Below are 23,954 nucleotides of genomic sequence, written 5' to 3' on the forward strand. Positions count from 1 at the left end.
TATATATATATTTTTTTTGATTTTGTAATAATGTGTCTTCCAACATGAGAATGGATCATAATGTCCTGGAAAAGTAAAAAAAAAAAAATACTCAGGACTGTTTTTCTTGGAGGGAAACATGCTTCACTCTTAACGAATTTGGCTGGCGCCTAATTTTTTTTTTTGCTTTGTCCAGCCCTGGTAGATTGCACAACTTTTATCAAGATGCACATTGCAACACCAGCAAAGCAGCTGCTGAAGAATCATTTTGACAATAACAAGATGATATGACACCTGGCCGCCATGTTCACCTGACAGGTTATATTTATTATTATAACCCTTGCAACTTTTAGCTTTGGGGATAACCCAAAATGTTATGTGCAGCGGTCGAATTGCAAACTTTGGTGAATTGAAAGCGCCTCCACACATCATTCCCATAACATACTCTTATCCGTAGTTGAACAAGCATTTTTGCACTTCCCCCTCACAGCCAGAACATAGTTGACAACACATTTAACATTTCTTGTGTAAGTTGTAGTTGTTTGTTAAAATAACTTCATATTTTTGTGATGTTTCCATGAATTATGAAATCATGCCATGCTAATTGCATTATCATTTTGCCTTGACTGGCTATCATATCCATTCTGCAAGCAAATTTCTCATGTGCTGGATGAGTACAGCGTCATCTATTTTACATTTTAAAATATTTTTCCCCCTTTTGCCATACAAAATTCCATTGCCCAGGAACATTCATGTAAATTTTCAAGTCATTCTGACCAGTGGTTTTTATTTTAGTGTTTTGAAATCAGAACTTTAGTTATAATCACCCTTCATATTGTAAATCATTGCTAATTAATCTGCATTAATTATACTTGTCAAAATGATGGGCAGTGGTTTTGCTCTCTATTTCTCGTGCCCGTGATATTTCCAGGCTGAAGTGTTCAAAGTAACACACCGAAAAGATTAAAAACAATCCATTTCTTATACCCGGAAAATTTATTTTACATACCAGATGGCAGTACAAGACTATTTATAATGTTATCTACTATCCATAGAAATGGCATGGTAGATGTACAATGCCATAGCAAAGTTGTGAAAAAACCTACAGTTGTAACTGATTACAACAAAAATATGAGAGCAGTAGATATTGTAGACCAATATCTTGGGGATTACTTTATTACTCGAAAAAGGGGAAGGAAATACTATAAGAAAATATTTTTTTCATCTGTTAGATCAAACTATTTTGAATTCTTATCTTACTTACAAAAAACAAGGTGAGGGAAAAATCCCCCATTTGATGTTTCGTTTGTCTTTAGTAGATGAACTTATTGAAACGTATCGGTCATCAGACACCGTTCCAAAAAGAGGCCGGCCAAGCTTGGGGGACAACCCTAACCATTTGATTAAAATGCATTTTCTTAGACAAATACCTCCATCTGATAAGAAAAGGCGACCATAAAAAAAATTCAAAGTTTATTGTTCGATAAGAGATGCAAACAATAAGAGATGTAGGAAGGAAACTCGGTACTACTGTCCAGATTGTAATGTTGAACTTCGCATCTCATGCTCTGAAATTTATCATACAAGAAAAAATTATTGATATTTATTTGTATTATGTGTAAGTTTTATAAAGTTTTCTTTTAATGTTTGAAACACATATTTTTAATTTTTTCCTACGTACTGGAAAGCCAACATTCAGTCACAATAACCCTGATTGTTGGTTTTTTCCTGAAAATTTAAATTTTCTTGATTTCAAGCTAAAACAAATTCCAAAAATTAAAAATGAATACATATATTGTTCATACACTTATTTTTATACAACTTTCTTGAAAAAAAAAGGCACTTTTATTACCTTTTTCTTGAAAATTATACGATCGATCGTTAAGGGGGCTAAGAGAATTCTCAAACACAAAATATTTCCTTGAGTTAAGCTATAAGATAACTAAATTGCAAAAGCTAGCTTTTATTAAAATGTAAGACATATTTACAGATTAATTAACATGGGAATTGTGTTAATTACATTAATAAACATTTCATTTTTAATAATTTGAAGTTTTAATGATTTTTCAGAAATTTTATAGTTTTTAATGTAAATGCTATTAAAACCAAAAAAAAAAAAGGTTAAAGCAAAAACCCCAGTTTCTTGGGGTTTTTTCACCAACCCTGGTCTGGACCCAGCCTTAGGTGAGTGTGGTGGATCATTGCCCAGCAACAATGTAATGCGTATTCACTAGTACTGCTAAACTACACATGAACCTTGTTCATATTTCTCTAACAAATGAATACATCTTGGAATGTTCAAATTATGTGTTCTGAACCCAAGGGAAATTTGTTTCTTTGGAACGTTTGCTATGTGATCATGTAGTGCTGTCATCTATCTCACAACTTAAACTTAGCTGGTTGTTTTATGCGTGTGGTGTGATGCATGAACGCTTTGATATTTGTGTCAAAGATGTGAAGGGTCGTGTATCTCCGGTCCTTCAATATTCAATGTGGTGCAAGAATTTGTAATTGTTTCAGCTCTGGTTGTTCTTTGTGAAGAGACATTTTAAATGGAAGACCGGTTTGCATTCACGTCTCAAAGTTAAAAAAACAAACTTCAGCTTACCACCACTGTTTGTCAACAAGGTTCGAGTTTGAATCCTAACGATGAGAGTCCAGCACAATGTCAACACAACCGCACAGTGACCATGAACAAAATGGTAACAGTTACCATGCCTTTTGTTCCTAATGCTGTTGCAAAACTTCTAGGAAATATCCACAGAATGATACTTCAAGTATACATGATCCATAATTTGTGCTATATCACTTGGTGTGAGAGCGATCCTCGAAATTGCCTAAGCTATCCCCTCTTGGAACACCAACAATTGATGATGACTATGAAAGTGAACAGAAAAACTTTTAATGAAATTATTTCAGGGAATCATAAAATTTCAAATTTCTCAAAAGTGGGCCTACTGGTAATAGATAAAGATTTTGCTGATACAGTCCTTAACAGAATAGTGTCCAGTTCTTTCGTTCATTACATGTTGTTACAGTAAGTGATTTCTCTAGTTTGCATACCGATAAAAATCTTTTATGTTTTTTAGGTACAATGGAAACTCCACCTCAGCTAAGCACTTCAACAACAGCACCATCACCTTCAAATTCCCTGTTCCAAGGAACTGCCAATACATTTTCGATTGAGAGTGATATTTCAAGAGCTAACCCTTTTGCTACTCAACCATCAAATACATTAGCATCTGGATTTTTAATGCAATCTGCTCCACCAGCCTTTGTTTCTGTTACAACAGAACAAAGTTGCCCCAGTCCTTTCCAAATCGCTACTTCCACTGCATCTTTCCCACCAAGCGCATCTACAAATGTGGCTGTTCAGCCTACTATGGAACAAAGTTGCCCCAATCCTTTTCAAATCTCTACTTCCACTGCATCTCTTCAACCAAGCACATCTATAAATGTAGCTATTCAACCTAATAAAGCTAGTTTTGGAAAGAACCAGCTACTTAACAATCCAGATTCTGCAGCTTTGTCGATTAGTGAAAAACCTGGTCGCTCACCATTACTGGCATCATCACCACCACGTGTAAGTTCTCATATTGCTCCTACTTCATCTCAGCTACCAGCTCCAGTTTCTTCATTTTCATTCGCTGCAACTTTGAGTGCTTCCAAGACAGAAACGTCGGATACCAGCGAATCCAGTCAAGTACCACAGCTTAAGTCAATGCATTCAGCAGTGAAAGATTCTAATCTCAGAACAAAACCTGAAAAGGAAGCAAAATTGGTAGACAGAAGAAGGTCTGAAGAAGGTAAATCTAAAATTGGATAAGTACTGTGATTCCTTGCATGTGATCTGCCGATTATACATTAAAAAAATCAGAATTTTTTGTGAATTTTTTGTGAATGTTTTCAGAATTTTCTTGATCAAAAAGTCATGTATATAAGTGTGGATCAAATGAAAACAGAACAGGAGCCACAGAACGAAAAGACGTAGTTTATTTCAAATGTAATTTCCAAATCTTCACAGGCACTTGTACTCTTGTTTCACAAAGCTGTGAATACCCAGCGCATTGAAGTCTTTTGGCTGAGATCAAAACCTGTGTCAAACATTGTTTATGACTTTGCTGTTCAAAAAAACCAAAACCCTCTGTTGCCCTCTGGAGTAGTTTTACTCCATTTGCAACGTGCGGCCACATACAGCTGCTTCTACACAGAAAATGGCAAAGTATCGGTGGACAGTGTTGGAACACACTTTATAGCCAGGATCTATCGCCATGTGACTATCACATTTTTGATCCACTGAAAAAGACGGAGGGCTTCAGTTTTTCTGGACAGTAAAGTCATGGCATGAACAATGTATAAAATTGTTTCCGATCTCAGCCGAAGGACTTCAACAAGCAGTGTATTCGCTGCTTATTGAAACAGTGGAATAAGTGCTTGTGCATCTTTGGAGATAATGTTTGTAATAAACTATGTCATTTCATTCTGTGGCTCTTGTACTGTTTTAATTTGATCCACCCTTATATTATGCATTTCTTGTGTTAAAGTTTTCCCTTTAACCGATTCCTCTTTTTCATTTTCTGTAGATGCAAAAACAGTCGATAGATACTCAAAAAATTTGAGTATGGGTTCTTCTGTGGAAATATCTCTTCTCAAATCACTTGTGTGTAAAGGTATGCACTCTGACATCAACAACAAAGAAATATTATGGAAGCATTTCTCAGCATTTGGTGACATTGATAAAATATCGTGCCACAAGAGGAATAATTATGCTGTAGTTAATTTCAAGGACCATGTAAGTTCTTTTTGCAATGAGTCCAATTAAACTTTAATAAGAAATCATCGAAATGAATTCATTGTTTCCAATTTTCTATTTGAAACTATTAACTGTGTATAGTCGTAATATGTTTACTTGAAGCAATTTGAAACATAAAAGTCAATACTGATGTTCAGTATCAATATTGAAAGGTTCTTACTTTATTTTTACTGTAACCGTTTCAAACACCAAACTCTATTTAGACTAAATTTGCAGCTTTTTCACAAATATCCCAGCTGTCTAAAGATGTTTCTCCCTTTACACTAGCGTTTGATAAATCTCAGGTGCCAGGCTAACAAGGCAAAACAAATTGGCATTGGTGCCTAAAATTTTTAAGTGATAGTTAAATTAAAGTCTGATGACAAACACGGGATTGGATTATCAAACACGTTTCTTGGAAATTATGTCAGTGAGGAAAAGTCAAATACACTGAAAAAATACTAAATTTCTTATTGAATTTCGCCACATTATGTGATTCATTATCAGAAATTAAATGTAATAACCACTATCATGCTGCCTGGGGATCTCACTTGGATTGGATAGCAAATCTTAACTCCTGGTTGCTCAGTGAAAAAAATATAAGTCTGCACAAGTCAAACATGATCAGAGCTTTTACAGGACAGCTGACTTGTGCAGACGTATATTTTTCGCTTAGCAACTGAGAGTTAAGATTTTGTATCTAATACAAATACAAGGCTACAACAGTAGGATTCCCAGTTTGTGTGATAGTCGTATAAGTAAAGTAAATAAAGACGTATGAGTAAAACAGAAAAATGTAGGCCTACTTAAAAAAATAAGCGACAGTTCAGTGAAAGATGATGCAGAACAGTGATTGTGTTTTGTAAATAACAATTTCCTTCCCATTTTTTTGAGACTTAGGACTGGCATACTTATTTTCCATATTGTTCTCTTCATCATTGTCATCATGCATTGCCTTTGTGATATTTCATACTTCTTGCAACGCAGTTATCCTCAAACTTCCATACTTTCATCCCTCTTCAGCACAAATACAAGAAATATAATTAGCTATAATAGCTTTTTCACAGAGAAACCTTTTTAGAAGAAATAGATTAAAGTTTCTACTACTTATATATACAGTCGAATCCCGTTACAACAAACTCCAAGAGACTGGAGAAATCACTTCGTTATAATGAAATTTCGTTATAAAGGAATTTCAGGTTGTTTGCATTGTTCCTATGTATACTTATTTGAGGGATAAGAAAAGTGTTCGTTAAAACAAGATTTTCGATATAATGGTATTTGTTAAAACGGGATTCGACTGCATATATAACTGAGAGGTACATTGCAAAATGAGTCATATAAATGAGAAAATCAAAATGCAAGTCATAAATAAATAATAAATATTGTTATTCTACTATATCATTAGCCAGGAGTGCAGATAATTGTCTTATAACTGAGAGAAGTGTATAAATGAGCATCCGCGTACGCAAAGGGGATTTTTTGGAGTTATAACACCCCCCCCCCAAAGATTGTAGTATTATTTTTCAGGAAGAACTGTAAACCCTGCTCTCCTTCAGAAGAAAAATAATTTTGAAACGCTTCCCCCCTCTCTTGAGAAAATTCTGCTTACGCCTATGTAAATGAGGCATTATACTGCAGCAGGAATTAAACTAACATATACTGCTTATAACGTTCCCTCTTAGAACATCTTCTTTCTTAGTGCAACTTATTTTCATGGTCTTAATTTTCACTGATACTCATTGAGATTTTCCATTTAAAGCGTTTTCAAGCTTACAACGTTTTTAGCAGTGATTTTTTTAAAAACTTTATAATCTGGATTCACTGTATTTTGCTGCTTAACCATTTTGAACTCTTATTTGCTATAAATACAATTTTATGTTTTCTTTTAGGCTTCAGCTGAAAAAGCTAAAAAGAATGGCTGCATCATATCAACATCACATAATCCTGTCTCTATATTCTGGTTGCATAGTCAATCTGTAACAAAGAAGCGCAAAGGTATAAAATATTTTGAATGATTAACACAATATTTATAGTCTGTTCATGGTTAAGAGATGTCACAACCCCTGAAGTCAAATTTTCAAAAATGACATCAAAAAATATTTCATTGAAGTCGCAAATAAAATACTAAAAATTTCATGTCAATCGGTTAATTTGTTCTTTCACAATAAAAGAAAGAAGTTATGAGTTATAGTGTAAACATATACAAGAAAAACACAGGGGATAGGATTGCTGCACCAAGTTGCGCCATTAGCAATTTCCTAATATATACTGTGCCATAACGTTGATTTTCCGAGAAAATTCAGCGCTTCTGCACCAATTGGGGTTTTCTGAAACTTCCCTCTTCAAACTTTTGCTTTTGATGACGCCATTTGAGTCATGCTGTGACATCAACCTCGATGTTGCTACTGTAACTTATAGAAATTGTGCATGTTCCGGTTTTTTTTTTGTAGAATTCTCATCAACATACCGGTTCTGCCAAGGTTTCCTGCATTTGGCTGTGAACGTAGTGCGTCGGTATTTCAGATTCCGAAAACCCGCGTCGTCTCCGATTGATTAAAAAACCAAATTTCAAGCTTAAAAAAAAGTTCGGGTTTTTAACCAATCGGAGACGACGCAGGTTTTCGGAATCTGAAATACGGACGCACTATGTTTGCATCATCGAGCTGGAGAGAGTATGACATCAGCGATCTTCGCTTTGGCAATGCTGAGAATGTCGTCCGCAACATCATTCGTCGGAAGATCACGTGACTCGGCGAAAACACGCACAATCCCATTATTTTCTTATGGCATAAATCAGAGTTTAAAACAATAAATGAAAGAAATAATTTCAGCATAGATGAGATAATTCCAAAGTTAATGAAAGCGCTAATTTTAGCATTAATAAAAGACAATTCCGGAATTAATGAAAGAAAAAGTCTGGAATTAATGAAATAGATCATTTCAGTTCCAAAGTAAATGAAAGTGATAATTACAACATTAATGAAAGATAATTCCGGAATTAATGAAAGAGAACTCCATAATTAATGAAAGATAATCCATAATAATTCCAGCATTAATGAAAGATAATTCCAGCATTAATGAAAGATAAGTCCATAATGAAAGATAAGTCCATAATGAAAGATAAGTCCATAATGAAAAATAATTCCAGCATTAACGAAAGATAATTCCATAATGAAAAATAATTCCAGCATTAATGAAAGATAATTTCAGCATTAACGAAAGAAATAATTAATAAAGGAAATAATTCCAACATTAATGAAGGAAATAACTCCAGAATTAATGAAGAAAAATTCCAGATTATGAAAGATAATTCAGCATTGATTCATAAATAAAGACTGGAGTCCAGATGAGACTCATCTCAACATAATCAAATCCAGGAAGTCCTTTCAAATAAAAGTGTTTCGGTGAAAGCTTTGTTTCTGAAAGAAGCATCAGAACATTTCAATGGCTTTGTGAGACATTATTTCAAAAAGAGGAGCCCCTCATACACATTTTCTATGACGAGCTAGGAGCTCTTGTTAGAAAAATTATGGCGCGTTTCCTGAAATCTGAACATATCAGAATGTTAGAATTGCTGAGCTCCAGAATGTAGCTATAGAAAGCAGTGAGAGCTAAAGGACAAATTTGGTTGTTAGTGCTGAAACAGAATCCAGTCTTGCTGAGCTGGGGGATGTTCTCAAGAAAACATTTCTATGAGGTGCTAGATCATCAAGCACTTGCTCAAAGTTTTACCTTTTGAGAACACCATGCTGGAAAAAATGAAGTGTTTGCATCCCCTTTTCCAACTGGAAAACTCTTCATTATTATGTATTAAGTACATTATTTCAAAGCTACCGCAAGTTTGTCCTTCAGATACCCCTGTTTTCTTGGATGAATGGATTTCTCTGCAGTGGGAAGATATACAGGTGAGTTATCAAAGGTTAGATAAGTATCGGAAATCTATATTTGATCTGAAAAACTTGGATGGAAGTGCAAAGTTCAAAATTTTGCCTGTGTTCAGCAAAGCCTTATTATGTCTTGCCCACATGAAAATGCAGACTGCGAGAGAGGCTTTAGTGTAAACAAACATTTCCTGCAACATAAATCAAATCTTTCGATTGAAAGTATCAATGGCATTAGGTGAATAAAATCTTTTATACAGCATTCTCAAAATGCTAAAAATATTGATGTCGATGCTAATCTTCTGAAAGCTGTTTGCAGCTTGCATCAGATGTACCAAGACAGACTTCAGCACCAAAAACTTTTGATAAGAAAGTTTTTGGTGCGACCAGATGAGAATCAAAGATCAAAAGCAGAAGAAAGGGAGTTGGGGAAATTCAGTTATCAAAATTATGAACACTGCAGAGAGAATGATAGAAGTGTGGATAAAGAGGAAAAACTTTTTAGACATCGAAAGTGGGCAAGTTCGTCTGAAAACACTGAAAGAAAAAATGTGTAGTGTCCTTGAGAAAAACAATCATGGGTCAACAGAAACAGAGTCAACAAAATGCCATGAGGTTTTTTTTTTAATGTATGCTTATTTGTTTGATTTATAAACTTTTACTTTTTCTTACGCCCAACTTGAATTATGACTAATTTTTACATCCCTACAAGTGGATGCAAGTTTTATCAAACATATAAAACTAATTTTAGACGCCAGAACTCTGTAACTGGTTAAAATGTTCAAAATTTAATAATCTGATTATCTCGGTTCAAAAAATTTTCATTTTTCACAAAGGTAATAATGATTCTGTGCACTGCGCCAAATTCACAGATTGCTGCTCCGAAACACTAAATTTACTGCTCTAAAACTGCTCCGAAAAGAGTCAACAGCAATCCCATATCTGAAAACACTTTGAACATGGTTTTCTCAGATTTCAGTTTTTAAGTTCATCCATAAGATTTAAAAACTACTGCACCAAAAATTCTGAATTTTTGCAAAACTATTTATTCGACATGTGTTAGCAAAATGAACCTTGGATTTAGCAATTAATTGAATAATGGGAAGTATTTTTTAAAAATGTTAAATTTGTAGATTTTTGAAATTTGTATATTTTTCAAACTTAAAAAATTTATAAAATTCTAACGAATCATCTGATATGCAAGTTTGAGGTTCATTTTACTAACACATGTTGAATAAACATTTCTGCAAAATTTCAGAATTTTTGGTGCAGTCGTTTTTTTAAATCTTATGGATGAACTTTAAAACTGCAATCTAAGAAAATCATGTTCAAAGTGTTTTTTCTTGTATACATTTACACTATAATTCAGTATTTCTTTCTTTAATTATGAATTAAAGATATGAATAATTGACAAATTAACCGATTGACACAAAATGTTTAGTATTTTATTTGCAGTCGAATGAAATATATATATTTTTTAATTCGACTATGTATTCTTGCACCATGGAATATAGTTCCAGCATATCGGAGGTTGTTGAGAAAAGCATATATACGGATGTTTTTAACATTATGTATAATTTTAAAAGCAATAGATTGAATTTAAAACCAATATATAAGGAAAAAATATTGGTTAACATCATGAATAATCCATAGCAACTGCATGCACATTTAGCTATATATCCTCGAAAGTTACATCGCCAAAATTGCTGTATGTGATCTGTAATTTGTAATAATTTTTTAAATTTCGTTTATTTGTAGATGTCTATAGATAATAGTTTTTTTTTGCATATACACTTGACTTGTTTTCAGTTCTTATAGCTTACAGTGGACGACCTCTCCAGCACCAACCTCTCAATGAGTATAAAGAACAAGCTTGCCATTCTGAATTGACAATAAATTGTAGGTCCCGGTCTAATTATCCCTCGTGGGCAGAAAATGACAGTGGTCAAATGATCAAATAGAAAATAAGGAAATGCTGGTATACGCAACAGGAATCCCAATCCCTCACATACGCCCCTGTCGCAGGGTGGGCTAGGTTATGGTGCTTTTTAGATGTTAAAAGTAGAACACCGCCTTTCTCCCACTGTAAAAATCCTGCATGTGTTACTTTAAGGGAGTAATAATTGTAAGACTTATACGTAGTAACCAATTGAAATAGTTTTACTCATTTTTATTATTAGAATCCAAACCTCGTGTTAGAGATGATGTTGAAGACGAATTGAAGTCGATGCTGGAAGCTGGTACAGATCATGGTTTGCTGAAACGGCCAGAAGAAGTAGAAGAAAAAACCAAAACGTCAGAATCGAAAAAGAGTGTCAGTCCAATCAAAAAAGAGCGTAGGAAAAAAAAGGTCATGGAAGAAAAAGTTAAGAGTTCTTCTAAGGTTGACACTCAATCATCAAAAGGTATGTGTAAAAAATTGATCATATGATTAAATTTTTTTTGAAATGGAGGCTTGAATCTTAGACACACAAATATTCATTTCTACCCTTTAACATATGTTATGCTACCTAGTATTTATTAATGGACCATCGACCTCTGTTTCAAAAGGTCTCGAATTCCAGTTAGTAAACATAACCATTCAGAATCTACTTCAAACTGTATGTCTTGCGGTAATTAGCTATCATGTTCTTAATAAAAAAAGTTATAATGCGACTGAATCATCAAATTAATCATGTTTTACAGATGATAACCTGATGAAAATTTTACTGCAACAAGTTCATACTGCTGAAGAGCGGTATAGTTTGCTTGATGCAAGAGACAAATTGATAAGATCTGGTATGTGCTTTCATATAGGGATTTTTTTTCTGTGCTTTGTTTTCTTCAAATACAGATGATTCCTGTTATTCTTTGGTAAAAAATTTCATAACTTAAGCAATTGTGTATTGAAGAGATGGTATTTTTTCGGCTCAAAATATACTGAAAAAATTGGCGTAGTTAAGGGAGGCTACTATGTCTCCGCTCAGCACTTCACTCTACTAATGCATGTTATAAGGAATTGAAAAGTGTGTCTCTGGTGTATTGGTTAGCACACTCACTTGCCCAGTATGCAAGGGGACCCTGGTTCAATTCCCGGAGGAGACAAATCACTTTTCTTTCCAAATACCAGTTTCGGCTTAACATCCAGAAAATTCTCGATTGTGTATTGTTTTTCGGGTTTGATTTATTTTACGTTTCTTTTTAAATCATTGCATGCATTTTAAAATCTTTTACCGATTTACTTTTTGAGAAAAAGTTAACGTAAATTGAAATGGGATTCAATAATAAAATACAGTGAAACCTGTATAAAACAGAACGTCCAAAATGTGATATTATTTTCTGCCCCAGACACGTGTGTGTGCTTCAATTTCATAAATGTGCACACAAAATATATGTAGAAGTTTATTTCCATCGTTACCGTGAACAAAACTTAAATTTTTAAAATTACATCCGAATGACTATAAACTGACTGGTATTAACACTTTCACTGTGGGGGTACTAATTTTTTTTCAGTCTCTCCGGCGGATTTTTTAAATTTGTTTTTTATAAATTGGTTCATTTTAGTGTATGAAACACAACATTAGAGTTAAATTAGTACGATATTGAATATTTCAATAAAAAAATTACACATGAGGCTGAGGTGGTGTCTTCTGCTGGTGGAATCAGGCTAGTTATGCAAACTCAGAATACATGAGAAAGAAAGTCTTGTGCTCTATGAATGTTGGGGAGGCCAAAACCTGGCAATAAATAGGCCCTTCTTGCCATGAGTTTAGAATAAAAATAACATTCTCTTGCAAACCATTTTCTTATCTGAGTGATAAAATGAAAGGGGAGTGATGAAAAAAAAGAAATGAAAAACTTGAACTAAGAGGGTGAAAAAAATGGCACAATTAAGAAAGCCTAAGACTAGTGGCATTACACTGATACCCACTAAGACGGGATTTCTGAAAATTCATCTCTCAAGGGGATCATGAGGGGTTCAAATGTTACTTGGGGGAATCATCAACAAGTAATTTTCAGATTTGGTAATCTGAAAATGGGTAACAGCTAGTGGTAGATAAAAATGAATGGTCCATAGTTGAGAGCAAAGTACAATTTTCTATAATTTTTCTTATAAATATTTTAATACACAGCTGATTCGTGGGAAAATATCGTACAGAGGGCTTTCTAACCACATCAACATGTTACACTATCTATGCTCTTTGTTTTAGTATTTAAATAGTCCACTAGATATTGTTAGCATTACGATTATCAATGTTTTTAGTGAGCAAGGGTGTTTGGACCATAGTTGTGTGAAATTATGGTACCTAAAAAGTCATTTCAGAAAACTGAGGGCTCGTAGAGTATACAAAAAACTTGAAATAGCTAACACAGTATATGAAAAACCTTGAAATAGCTATAATATATGAAAAACCTTGAATGAATGTTCACAGAGGCTGAAATGCAAATTCAAGGTCCCTATCCCCACCACATAGTCCCCCAACAAAATACATTGAGGTGGTGTCAATCTCCGGCTGGAACAAGAAAATTATGATGCCACCATGGCGTCATCTGCAGTCAAAGTGTTAAAGCTATTTTGAATTTTTTCATGTTTGTTGTTTCAAATTATTATACATTTGAAATTTTATAGTACAATAGAGTTTCTATAATCTGAGGTGGCCTGTGTCCCATCCACCTCAGATTATCGAATTGAATTATCCAGAAAACCAAAAATGCTTTAAATGTTGACTTTACTGTAAAAAAGAAGACAAGCAAAAGCAGTTCTAGCATACTTATTGTTTTTGCAACAGTTTCAATTGTTTTGTCTATATCTAGTCTTTTTATAGCTTCAAACTTAGTTAGCATAGAAACAAACTTTCTTTACTTGTACTTTCTAAGTCATTTTGCACCATCTCATGGAGATTACAAACACCCCAGAGTAGAGATCTTAGTCTTGAGATGTGTTTCAAAAAATGAAGAATGTGAAAAGTGTGTGACGATGATAGAGTAAGTAAGAAGAGTTGGGGATGGGGTTGACGGTGAACGATGCTGAGACACTGATAGCTTTCAACTGTTTCCAATGACTTTACTTGTGCAGTCAGGGGGATAATGCCCATTGTCCATCATTACGAAGAAAACAGTCATACTTGCTCCTCTTTCTCAGTGACCCCCCACCCCTGAAAGTTAAAATGGTCTACATCCTTGGAAGGGAGTCTAATATTTTATTACACCAGTTAGCCATTATAGGGCTGGGGGGCCACCTAATTTTTTTAAAACAAAAAAATTCTGCACCATATATATGATACGTATGTACTACGTAGTATTCCTGAAAAAAAAGTTGGGTTCTAGAGGGAAAAAAATAGAAAGAGAATCTCACAAAGTAAAGAAATTCGAAAATTTTCAGTACCTTGAATTATCCAGAAACTCAAACTTTCGAGGCTCAGATTTTCTAGATTTTACTGTTATAGTAACTGTTACACGATCAGTTAAACTTTGTTACAAAACGTTCTCCTGAATGGAGCAATAGAATGAACATTTGCTTTAGTCAAAAATTAAAACTTTTTAATATTTAAATAAAAAAATTATGTAACTTTTTAAAAATGGTGACAATGAAATCATCAACCAATAACGCTTGTGAAAGAAAAGTTCTAAATTTTTGGCCACATTTTCCCAAAAAGTGTTTTGTAACAAAAGCCAGCATTTCCATCAGGAATGAAATGCTAAACAGGCTTTTATTAAATTTTGAATAGTAAATCTGCTTCCACTCAAACCCAACCATTTACTTTCAGAATAAGTTCAGAGAGAATGAACATTCATTGTTTCTCAGAGAAGTAGAGTTCCCTAACAAATGGGGAGAGATCAGTATGACTCAACTTTTTCCCACTTAAAAGGACAAAAACTTGCATGAAATTTTTTTCCCATTTTTAGGAGGTTTGTTTTATCTAAAAACAGGCTTTTGTTTCCACGTTGGACAGTTTCCATCTCAAAGAGGTTTCCCATGATTGAAAAAGCATAAATTATCAGCAAGACTATTTTCCTGTTCCATTCAAGACATGTTTTTATTTCATACAACGTCCATCTTAAACAGGTTTTACTTTAACTGGCAAATAGTTTCATTCACATTTAATATCCTGTCATTTGTTTCAAGATTTGCAAAGTTTCCTTTTGTTACATTTCCAAAATATTTTGTGTAAGTTAAAATTATTGTATTTTATTTTCTGTAATTTGTGTAACTCGCTACATGCAAAAAGAAATTGTTTCTTTTTTATTGTTTAACATATTAAGTTAACGGAAATTTACTGGTCATTTTTTGCGGAGCATCTTTTATTTTCTATTTTTTTAGGTTTGAAGAAACAGTCTGATTTAGCAACTGCTTCAGTTATTGTTGGTACATGCCCGGATATTTGTCCTGAGAAAGAAAGATATAGTAGATTTGCTAAAAATGGTTTGTCAGTTTTTGAGCTTAAAGATCCAGATGTGATACCTGTAAGTTCATATTCAAGTTGATAATATGGAAACCAAGTACAGTCAATGCTTGTTACAATGACCCCCCCCCCCCACCCATTGTTCCATCAAAAATGTACGTCCTATCGGGTTTTCATTATATGTGAAAGGAAACGTACAGGATAGACGTACAAAAACTTTTGAAACTTGTCCTATTGATCATTGTAACATAGGGTTCTTTTAACAAGTTCCGACTGTATTGATATTGTATGTTGTAGTTAATGATGTACCATAAGATGCCTGTTTTAAATGAGGGCATGTTAGCCCATGTAAATAAATATTCTACTTTACCAAAAGATGTTTACAAGTCTCACAAATATAAAACAACCCTCAGTGCTAGTTGGAATCTTTTTTTTTTTACAGTGGTGGATACTTCCACTTATCAGAGTATTGTCCAAGATTAGCCTGATGCAATATTATTCTTGAATAATTTTTTGATTATTTATGCATTCATTTGTATTTATTTTATGAAGAAATCACTGGATCAGTTTCATCATACTCTTGTTGTTAAAGAGTACAGCAGATCTTCAGCTGATCAAGAAGAGCCTCTTCCTCATGAGTTGCGACCGACACCTGTTCTTATGAAGACCATGGACTACTTGCTTTGCAATGTCATGGAGAAACTTAAGAGTGGATCATATTCTGCTAGGGACTGGTATGATTTCATATGGAGCAGAACTCGAGCTATTCGGAAGGTAAGAAACATATAAAGTAATTTATTTCACTTTCTCCATGAAGCTGTATCTTCCATCATTAAATGCTCAGTGTATTTATGCAGGCTAATTTTTCAGGTTAGACTTTGCTGTAGAGAAAAATGTTTTTCATTACGATGTTCAGCTTCAAGGAGTATTTACGTGTTTGCATTTTTTTTTTTTTTTAATAATGGTATTTGAACAAAATATTTTTTAATAAATTTTGCTTGAACATTATATGATGAAACAGAGATGCCATTGATGTGCTATAATGCGTCAAATACCCAGAATTTTGGAAAAGGACGCATATAACTTTTGTTTTTACACGTCCTCCGGGACGCATTCTTTCCTAGTTCTAAGAAGAAAGAGTAGAGAGAAAAATTTCCCCTTTCTTTTTTTCCTGTGTATCATGATCACGCGACCTTGAAAAACTGGTTTTACTACTTTGTACACTGCACTGTTTTGATATACACACGGGTTGTTGAATAAAATGAGGGATCTCTAGTTGCTTCCCTAAATGAGGGGACGTGTACAGAAGTTTCAAATTTCGGATTTTTTATTATCCTGCAGATTTTCTCCCTTCCGGCTATATACGGGAAGTTACGGTACTTTCGCGGCTATCAGCCGGCATTCAAAGACCGCGTCTAAACGGCGTAAATTCGTCTTGTTCCTACAACATTGCAAATGCGCGTTTTAAAAAAAAATCTTAACAAGGATTGGAACACCCGTTCAAATTGTAAAACCTTCCCGATATCATGGAAAAAAACTGAATCTGTCAAAACTCGACCTTGAATATCCAGTTTTGTCATCTAGCTGGTATGCGGTAGTCACCGTTTCACATCGCTAAAAATCATGGGTGTGTAAGCAGAATCTGCTTTTGGAGGGGTACAAGGATCTAATTCTTCGCAGATAGTATGAAAGAAATGTTATTTTAATTGTCTACAAAAATATTTTTAAATTTTTTATCTCCGGGGGGGGGGGGGGAAGGGAGAAATGAATTACTTGATTCATAGATACCTTCTTCTCTTACCCACAACATGACCCCCTGCTTAGTCTCAATGAAGAAATATAATCAGGTGATCAAAGACCTGGGGCATGCTGGAAGAAAATTCATAGAGATACCAGTGAATTATGGGGGGGGGGGGGCATAATTTTTTTCAAGATAATTTTTTTTTTTAAGAAGGACCCACCCAAATTAGAGTCCAGAGGCATCTCTGATGAAAGCTATAATTTCAACTCATTAAATGTTTTTTTTTTTGAGGAGCAGAATCTACAGATTTTTCATGAAGTTTGACAATGTGTTTCATTTTGTTAATTTTTTCATATAAATCAGCAAATACCTGATAGCTGAACATTTGATATTAATACTCAGTTCAAAATGTTCCAGATCATTTGTTTTCAACTGTAAGATTTTTTATTTTAGTTGAATTGCCCTTCTACACCAACACATTAGAAAAACAATGTGTAGCGAACAAACAAAATTTCAATTCAAGTGATACACAGTGCCATCATCCATATGGTTTTAGTTCTTGAAATGCATTATCATTATTGATGAAAATTTAATCACAACTTATTAAGTCTTTGGTTAATTACCAATTAATCAAATTCATTTGAGTAAAAAGATTTTTATGGATAGAGAGAGAGAGAGAGAAGTTCGAGAAATTAATTTTTTTCTTTTTCGTTAACATTCAATATGAAACAGCATTGAATATGAAAGTTATTCTTTCTCTTTCTCTCTCAGAACTAAAGAATGTGTACAAAAATAAATAATTATTGGTGACATGGATATATACAATATTTTTGCGTCCATTTCCAGTTAATTTTTTCCTCAATGCTAGTAGTTATAATTCCATATCTAGCAATGCACTGATTATACACATCTCTAGCAGTGTTAAAAGTGGAGGAGAATATTAACTCATTGCCAAAAAAACTCAAAGAAAACACTTTTTTCTGTTTGCTTTCAAGTTGTATACAATGATTCAATAGCTAATCATAATTTTACATGTTTCTGATCTTTTGTGGATGCTCTGTAATGTATGTGTTTTATGAAACTATTTTCTTGCATGTATGTTCAGGATATAACTCAGCAGCATTTGTGCAATCTCGATTGTGTAGCAATAGTTGAAAAGTGCGCTAGATTTCATATTCATTGTGCTGCAGCTTTGTGTGAAGAAGACATGGCCGTTTTTGATAGAAAGATAAATGATGAGAACCTTACTAAGTGTCTTCAAACACTCAAGCATTTTTATGAGGATTTGTGGAACAAGAGTATCACTTGCCCTAATGAACCTGAATTTCGAGCTTATGATATTCTTCTCAGTTTAAATGAAGGGGATGCTTTGAGGTGATTATTATTTTTAGTTCCAATGCATAAATGTGTGTGTTTCTATATTAAATTTAAAAGTAGCCTATCATTCAAGTGGGTCCTGTTTGAGATTATTGCAAAATGTGGTGAAGTCAAGTTTTTGCAAGTCTAAAATTATAGATTTGTATAGATAACAAACACAGACAGAAAACCAATTTTATATATGTAGATTATACAGGGTGTTTTAGCTCAACGGGCTCACATGCTCTTTATAATAATATGTCAGATCCTCACATGTGTTAAGCAGCAAACGTTCATCACACACAATAAAATATGATAAATGAAAATAATAGTTATGATTGTCAAACAACATAATTCCTCTTTTACGAATGATACCAAACATGCAGAGATCGCAAAACAATATAATTGGTTAAAAAAAAATTAAGGCAAGCAGTTGGCCGTATGGCAGCAGCATATGGTGATTTCATCATACGTACTGGATCTGGGTCTGTAGGAGGGCTCTGAGGGGTTAACTGTCAGTGTTGTCCTTTTATTAATTAGAAAGTTTTTTTTCAGATGAAAGCAATTTATTGTTTTTCCTGAACATGTGAGATTCCAAAACTTGATTCATGAAACAAAAATTTCATTTATTTCAGCACTTAAATTTAATTTTTTTTAAATAACTTATTTTTAAGGGAGAATAGAATTTAATAAAAAATAAATGGGGGGGGGGAAGATTAAAAATTAAATCACTTGAAATCTTGATTCCGCAGACAAAAGGGTAACTATGTGTTTATCAATGTATATTTTTTCCATCACTTACATTTTAGGTTGATGCATTCTTGTTCTCATGGATTTTTTTCCAGGCATGTGCAGAAGTTAAGGGAAAATATACGGCTGTCTGCAGATGTTCAGTTTGCGGTTTCTGCTGCATTATCATATTCAAGCAACAATTATGTTAAATTCTTTCGACTAGTACAAGAAGCATCATATATGTCTGCTTGTATTCTTCATCGATATTTCACTCGTGTGCGTGTTCAAGCAATACACATTATACTAAAGGCATATTGTGCACCAAATCGCACAGAAATGGTATTTATCTTCTTTTTTTTTTCGTCTGTCCAGGTACAAATATATTGATCTTAATAAAAAAATATGAAAGTAATAAAAGGTTACTACGTAAAGTATGGATGGATATAGCTAATATTTATTTGTCTCAAATATAATCATATATAGTTAGCTTATAATTCAAATATAGCCACACACCCTTACTTACAAAAACATTTTCGGTCTAAAACCCTTTATCTGTCTTAATTGTTTGCAGGTTGGAAGAGCAATATATGATGTAAAGCATAACTCATTCACATGTCTATGAGTGATTTCAAATGGGCTTGGCAATTTCCATCTTGATTTGAAATGTTTTAGATATAACATTCGATTTGATGTAAATCAATGGTTCTTACGTATTGAAATACACAGTGTATTGGGGAATCTTATAGCTTCTTTAGTGAAATTTTTTGAGAAACAATTTAACAACAACAATACAAAGATTTGTAACAAATTTTGACGATATACGTGCAGTGTGTCACAAGACAAGCAAAAATTTAAAAACATATTTTGACTTGATAAATGATGTATGTACTCCGAAGACTCCTAGATTAAGCCCTATAAACTTGTTTGAAATTACGGAAGATTGATGTTTGTGTGTTGTAAGGGAATGTAATTTGTGCATTTTACTAATTAACTTTTCTTTTAGAGCACTTCAAGGATTATATCTTCAGGCATCTCTATATTACTTTTTTTTTCAATTCAAATCTTAAAATGGTCATGACGGTTTTCATTTTGTTTTCATTGCCAAAAAACTTTTGAAGCTTTTTTTTCCGTAGCCATTATAAAATGGTATTGTAACTTCTTTTTTTTTCTCCCATTATGTTCAGTTTCCGATCACAGATCTTCACTCTATGCTTATGTTTGAAAGTCTCTCTGAGGTTAAGGAATTTTGTGAGATGCTACAATTCAAGGTTGATGATAATTACATTAATTTAGATAGATCTGCATTTTTATTACCAGTTTCATTACCAGCATGCACAAGATCTCCTTTAACTGTGGAGAGGAAAAGAAAGCCCAGTCTTGGAGAAGTAAGTAGCTTGAACATTTCTTTCCCTTTTGAATCCTCATAATATTGTGCAAATTGTTTTTGTAAGTTTGATTTCATTATTTCAAAAATTCATGAATGTCAATGAAAATGGTCATAAAATTGTTGATGTGGCAGTTAAAAGAAGTTTATTTATTTATTTTTTGCTTGAGGAATAAAAGTTTGTTGATCAGTTTTTTTTATTATCAGTGCAGTAATGCCTTTTTCTTCCATCCCCCTTTTCCACATTTATGTCGTCTCATCCAAAAAATGATTTTTTTCGATTAGGTACATTTTGAACAAATCTTGGAGGCTTTTGAATTCGTATGATTAGAATGCATAGTTTGTACGAGTCAAGGAAAACTGAGAATAGTCAGGAGAAAATTTTTTACTAAAAAAATCTGGGAAAATAGCCCATTTTTTGTTGTAAAACCTGGAAATTTTACACAGACTGAAAAATCACAATTGTTGTCTGATTGAAAGAAAAGAAAGAATGAGGTCGAGATAAAAAAAATAATAAAGGAAAGAAAAGTTTCCTTTGAAAGAGAGGGAAATTGAGAATGTAAATGATGATCTGATTACAGAATGTACAACCTCTGCCAATAAAGTTCGGTGAATGAAGTCAGAACGGCCGATCTGGCAACACTGGCAAAGCAAAACGCTACACATGCGTAGCGGCAGGTGTTGACCATCTGCCACCACCGTTGTTCAGTTGAGCGTCGTTTGTGTTCCGTGAAAGACTTGTTTTACAAAGTACTTGTTCAGTGCGTTGGTTCTTAACTGAGAACAGAAAAATCCACAAGGAATTTCTACCTGAGGGAATGACGATGAATGCTGCAAGGTACATTGAAATTTTGACCCATTTCATGAAACTTCTATGCAGAATACGACCTCAGTATGCACAACAAGGTTCATGGTTTCTTGTTCATGACAATGCTCGCCCTCACACAGCCAATATCGTCAAACAGTTCCTGGCAAAAAAGGGGGTGGTGCAAATTGAACATACACCATACTCGCCAGATCTCAATCCTCCAGACTTCTTCCTATTCCCACGACTCAAATTCGCTTTGAAAGGAAAGAGATTTCACGATATTCCTGACATCCAACAAAACGTGATGAAGCTTTTGAACTCCATCCCAAAAGAAGACTTCTTGCAAAGTTTCCAGGACATGTATAGGAGATCTCAGCGGTGCATAGTAATGGGAGGTGACTATTTCGAAGGACAGTAAGGTAACTTTGGTTAACATTTCATCTACGTTAATGTTACAGGACTATTCACCGAACTTTATTATCAGAGGTTGTAGATTATATTACATTATTAGTAGAAAAAAAAGTTATCCTGACTACGCCTTTAATCATGGAACAAATTGCTGGTATTAGTCAGGGTTGTTAATTTTTTTATTTTTTTAAAAAAATTGTTTAGATTTAAATCACGATTATTTTGATTTTAATGATTTTTTTTAAACAAAATGTATATTTAAATGTATATATTACTAGTCATTAACCTATATTTTCTTAGAATATACAATTAAAGAAATTTTAATTTATTAAAATGATGATTATTTAAAAAATATTTGCAAACTAAGGATAAAGAATCATACTTGTGAGACATATCAGAACATTTTATTAAAAAAATTAGAAAAAAACATAACTTTTTTTTCTTGAATAGATATCTTACGTATATCGTATTGAATAGTTTTACCCTCAATAATTGTTTATTTGCTTCATTAGAAACACTAGTTTTGATGCTTTTGCCTACTCCTAATCTGTTTCACTATCTGGAATGAGCTACACCAGATATTGAAAAAATCCTTTCAGCACAGGCAGTCGATACTGAGGCTGTGGCTAGCAGGTTCAAAAATTGCATATCAGTCTGTGTAATTACATCTTTGCCAAAAGCATTATAAAAACTATTCGGCCACTCAAAATCAGTCATTATATCAACAACTTGAGGGTAAAAAAAACATTTCCGGCATGAAATGGTTCTAACTTCCCCAAAAATTTTAATGCAATTGCCGGGAACCTAGAGCCACCGTTTTGTTTGATAAATTCCAGACCCTTATTTCTCTCTCATTTTGTGACATCAATTCCCATATTAGAAATTAACACTGATGAACCTAGAATAAATGCAGCAAAGTGTGCATCTATTAATATGATTGTTCATATCTATTTTTATATGCTGAAGACAAGACCTTTTTATTGTTTGATGCATCTTTTATCTTCAATTGCAGCTTTTTCCATGCTAGTTAGGAGTACCCATTCAGCTAGGGAGCAGTTGTTCTTTTGTACAAATAACCTTCTTTCAAAGAAGAATCTTCTTTTGTGCCAAATAGGTTTGGCTATCAATTTGAGAATCACAATCATATTCTTGACATTTCTTTTTAAACCAATATTTATGATTTTACTGGAGATGCCACTATCTATTTGAGATCTGTGGTCTTCACAAACTTTGGTAACAACTGACCAATTTTAACATAAGATTCAAGAGAATGACAATAAGTATTCTATCATGCCTCTACAGGAAGTATCAATGCACTTCCACTTTCTGATTTCCAGAGATGATGATTGTGTAAATATTTAGATATACTGTACTTGTATAACATGCTTTATTACATCAGTTTTAACCAAATCTTTGGCTAGCAGATTTAAAATGTGGGCTTTGCACCCATATGTAAGTCCCAAAAAGCCAAGCTTTTCATCCAGTGTCTTTCTAGAAGAAACCATATTTGCAGTTATTGTCTGTAACAAAACTTGATATTTTACATTTAAAGTGTTCTTCTGTTGATTTCACTGAACCAAATTTGCTAATAAATTTTCAGTATGTGATTACCCAGATGTGTCAATAGTATCAAAATGGATGACTTTACTACACTGTTTGATAGCACACACACACAATTGGTTCATTATGGATATTCATACATCCATCAACTGCCATGCAAACTGTCTGATTTTCTAAGCTTTACATCCCATAACTTCATCATTGTAAATCTTGAGTAACCATTCATCAGCTAAATTGGTACGACTATCACATCTCTGATATTTAATATATATATTAATATATATTTGAATACTATAAATAATATTTAAAAATATAATAATTAAAATAATTCAATAAAAATTTAAATCACTTTTTAAAACAGCATAAATAATTTTATTTGATTAAAACATATTTTTTTCATATCTGAAATGAATTGATTTAAATCAGTGATTTAAAAAAAAAATCAGTTGATTTAAAAAAAAAATCAGTTGATTTAAATCGCTGATTTATATCACGACAACCCTGGTCAGGGAATCACTGTATTGCTTTTTTTCAATTAAGATTTCTAATTTAGTTTACAAAAATTCATTAATGATGGTGTTCTTGGTTACCATGATTGATTGGTTAACTATAGCTTTGAAAAAAAATGCAAAAATTTCTCTTGCCATTGACTAATTAACACTTATTCACAGCTTTCTAATTTTGATATAATTCTTAATTTTCTTTGAGCATATGGTGATATTTTTTAATATATTTATTTTGAAGGAGATAAACAAAGCTCCTCTCCCAGACAATCCTTTAGAATCGTATACGCCGGAGAACAGTTTTGATGACAAAGGCTTCTTGAAGAAGAGTTGTCTTAAATTATTAGAACAGAACAAAGGTATGTTGTTATTTAACTTGAGAATGATAATTATTTTTAGCACTTTCACAAATTACTGTACCTTT

General features: G+C 33.2%; 1 protein-coding gene across 4 annotated transcripts in view; it reads left to right on the top strand.

The window, feature by feature from the left end:
• The window catches only part of xmas (RRM_XMAS2 and SAC3_GANP domain-containing protein xmas), a 62,556-nt gene that overhangs the window by 3,853 nt on the left and 34,749 nt on the right, over positions 1–23,954 (top strand). For 2 of the 4 annotated variants that reach the window (XR_016195035.1, XM_089249180.1), the window contains exons 2-12: positions 3,069–3,785; positions 4,563–4,771; positions 6,664–6,769; positions 10,836–11,060; positions 11,341–11,433; positions 14,957–15,099; positions 15,591–15,812; positions 17,885–18,153; positions 18,981–19,206; positions 20,052–20,252; positions 23,772–23,889. Coding sequence is in view for 3 of the 4 variants with exons in the window: in XM_089249180.1 (XP_089105306.1) it covers positions 3,074–3,785; positions 4,563–4,771; positions 6,664–6,769; positions 10,836–11,060; positions 11,341–11,433; positions 14,957–15,099; positions 15,591–15,812; positions 17,885–18,153; positions 18,981–19,206; positions 20,052–20,252; positions 23,772–23,889 (2,524 nt within the window). In the remaining variant the exon portion in view is untranslated. Of the gene's footprint in view, positions 1–215; positions 298–3,068; positions 3,786–4,562; positions 4,772–6,663; positions 6,770–10,835; positions 11,061–11,340; positions 11,434–14,956; positions 15,100–15,590; positions 15,813–17,884; positions 18,154–18,980; positions 19,207–20,051; positions 20,253–23,771; positions 23,890–23,954 lie in introns of those variants that run through there. The other 2 variants (XM_089249181.1, XM_089249179.1) reach the window with 2 other exon arrangements.

The sequence above is a fragment of the Pholcus phalangioides genome, unplaced genomic scaffold, assembly GCF_987345545.1.
Source record: "Pholcus phalangioides strain wild (caught in Gottingen) unplaced genomic scaffold, Ppha-v1.0 ptg000021l_1, whole genome shotgun sequence".
Taxonomy (NCBI): domain Eukaryota; kingdom Metazoa; phylum Arthropoda; class Arachnida; order Araneae; family Pholcidae; genus Pholcus; species Pholcus phalangioides.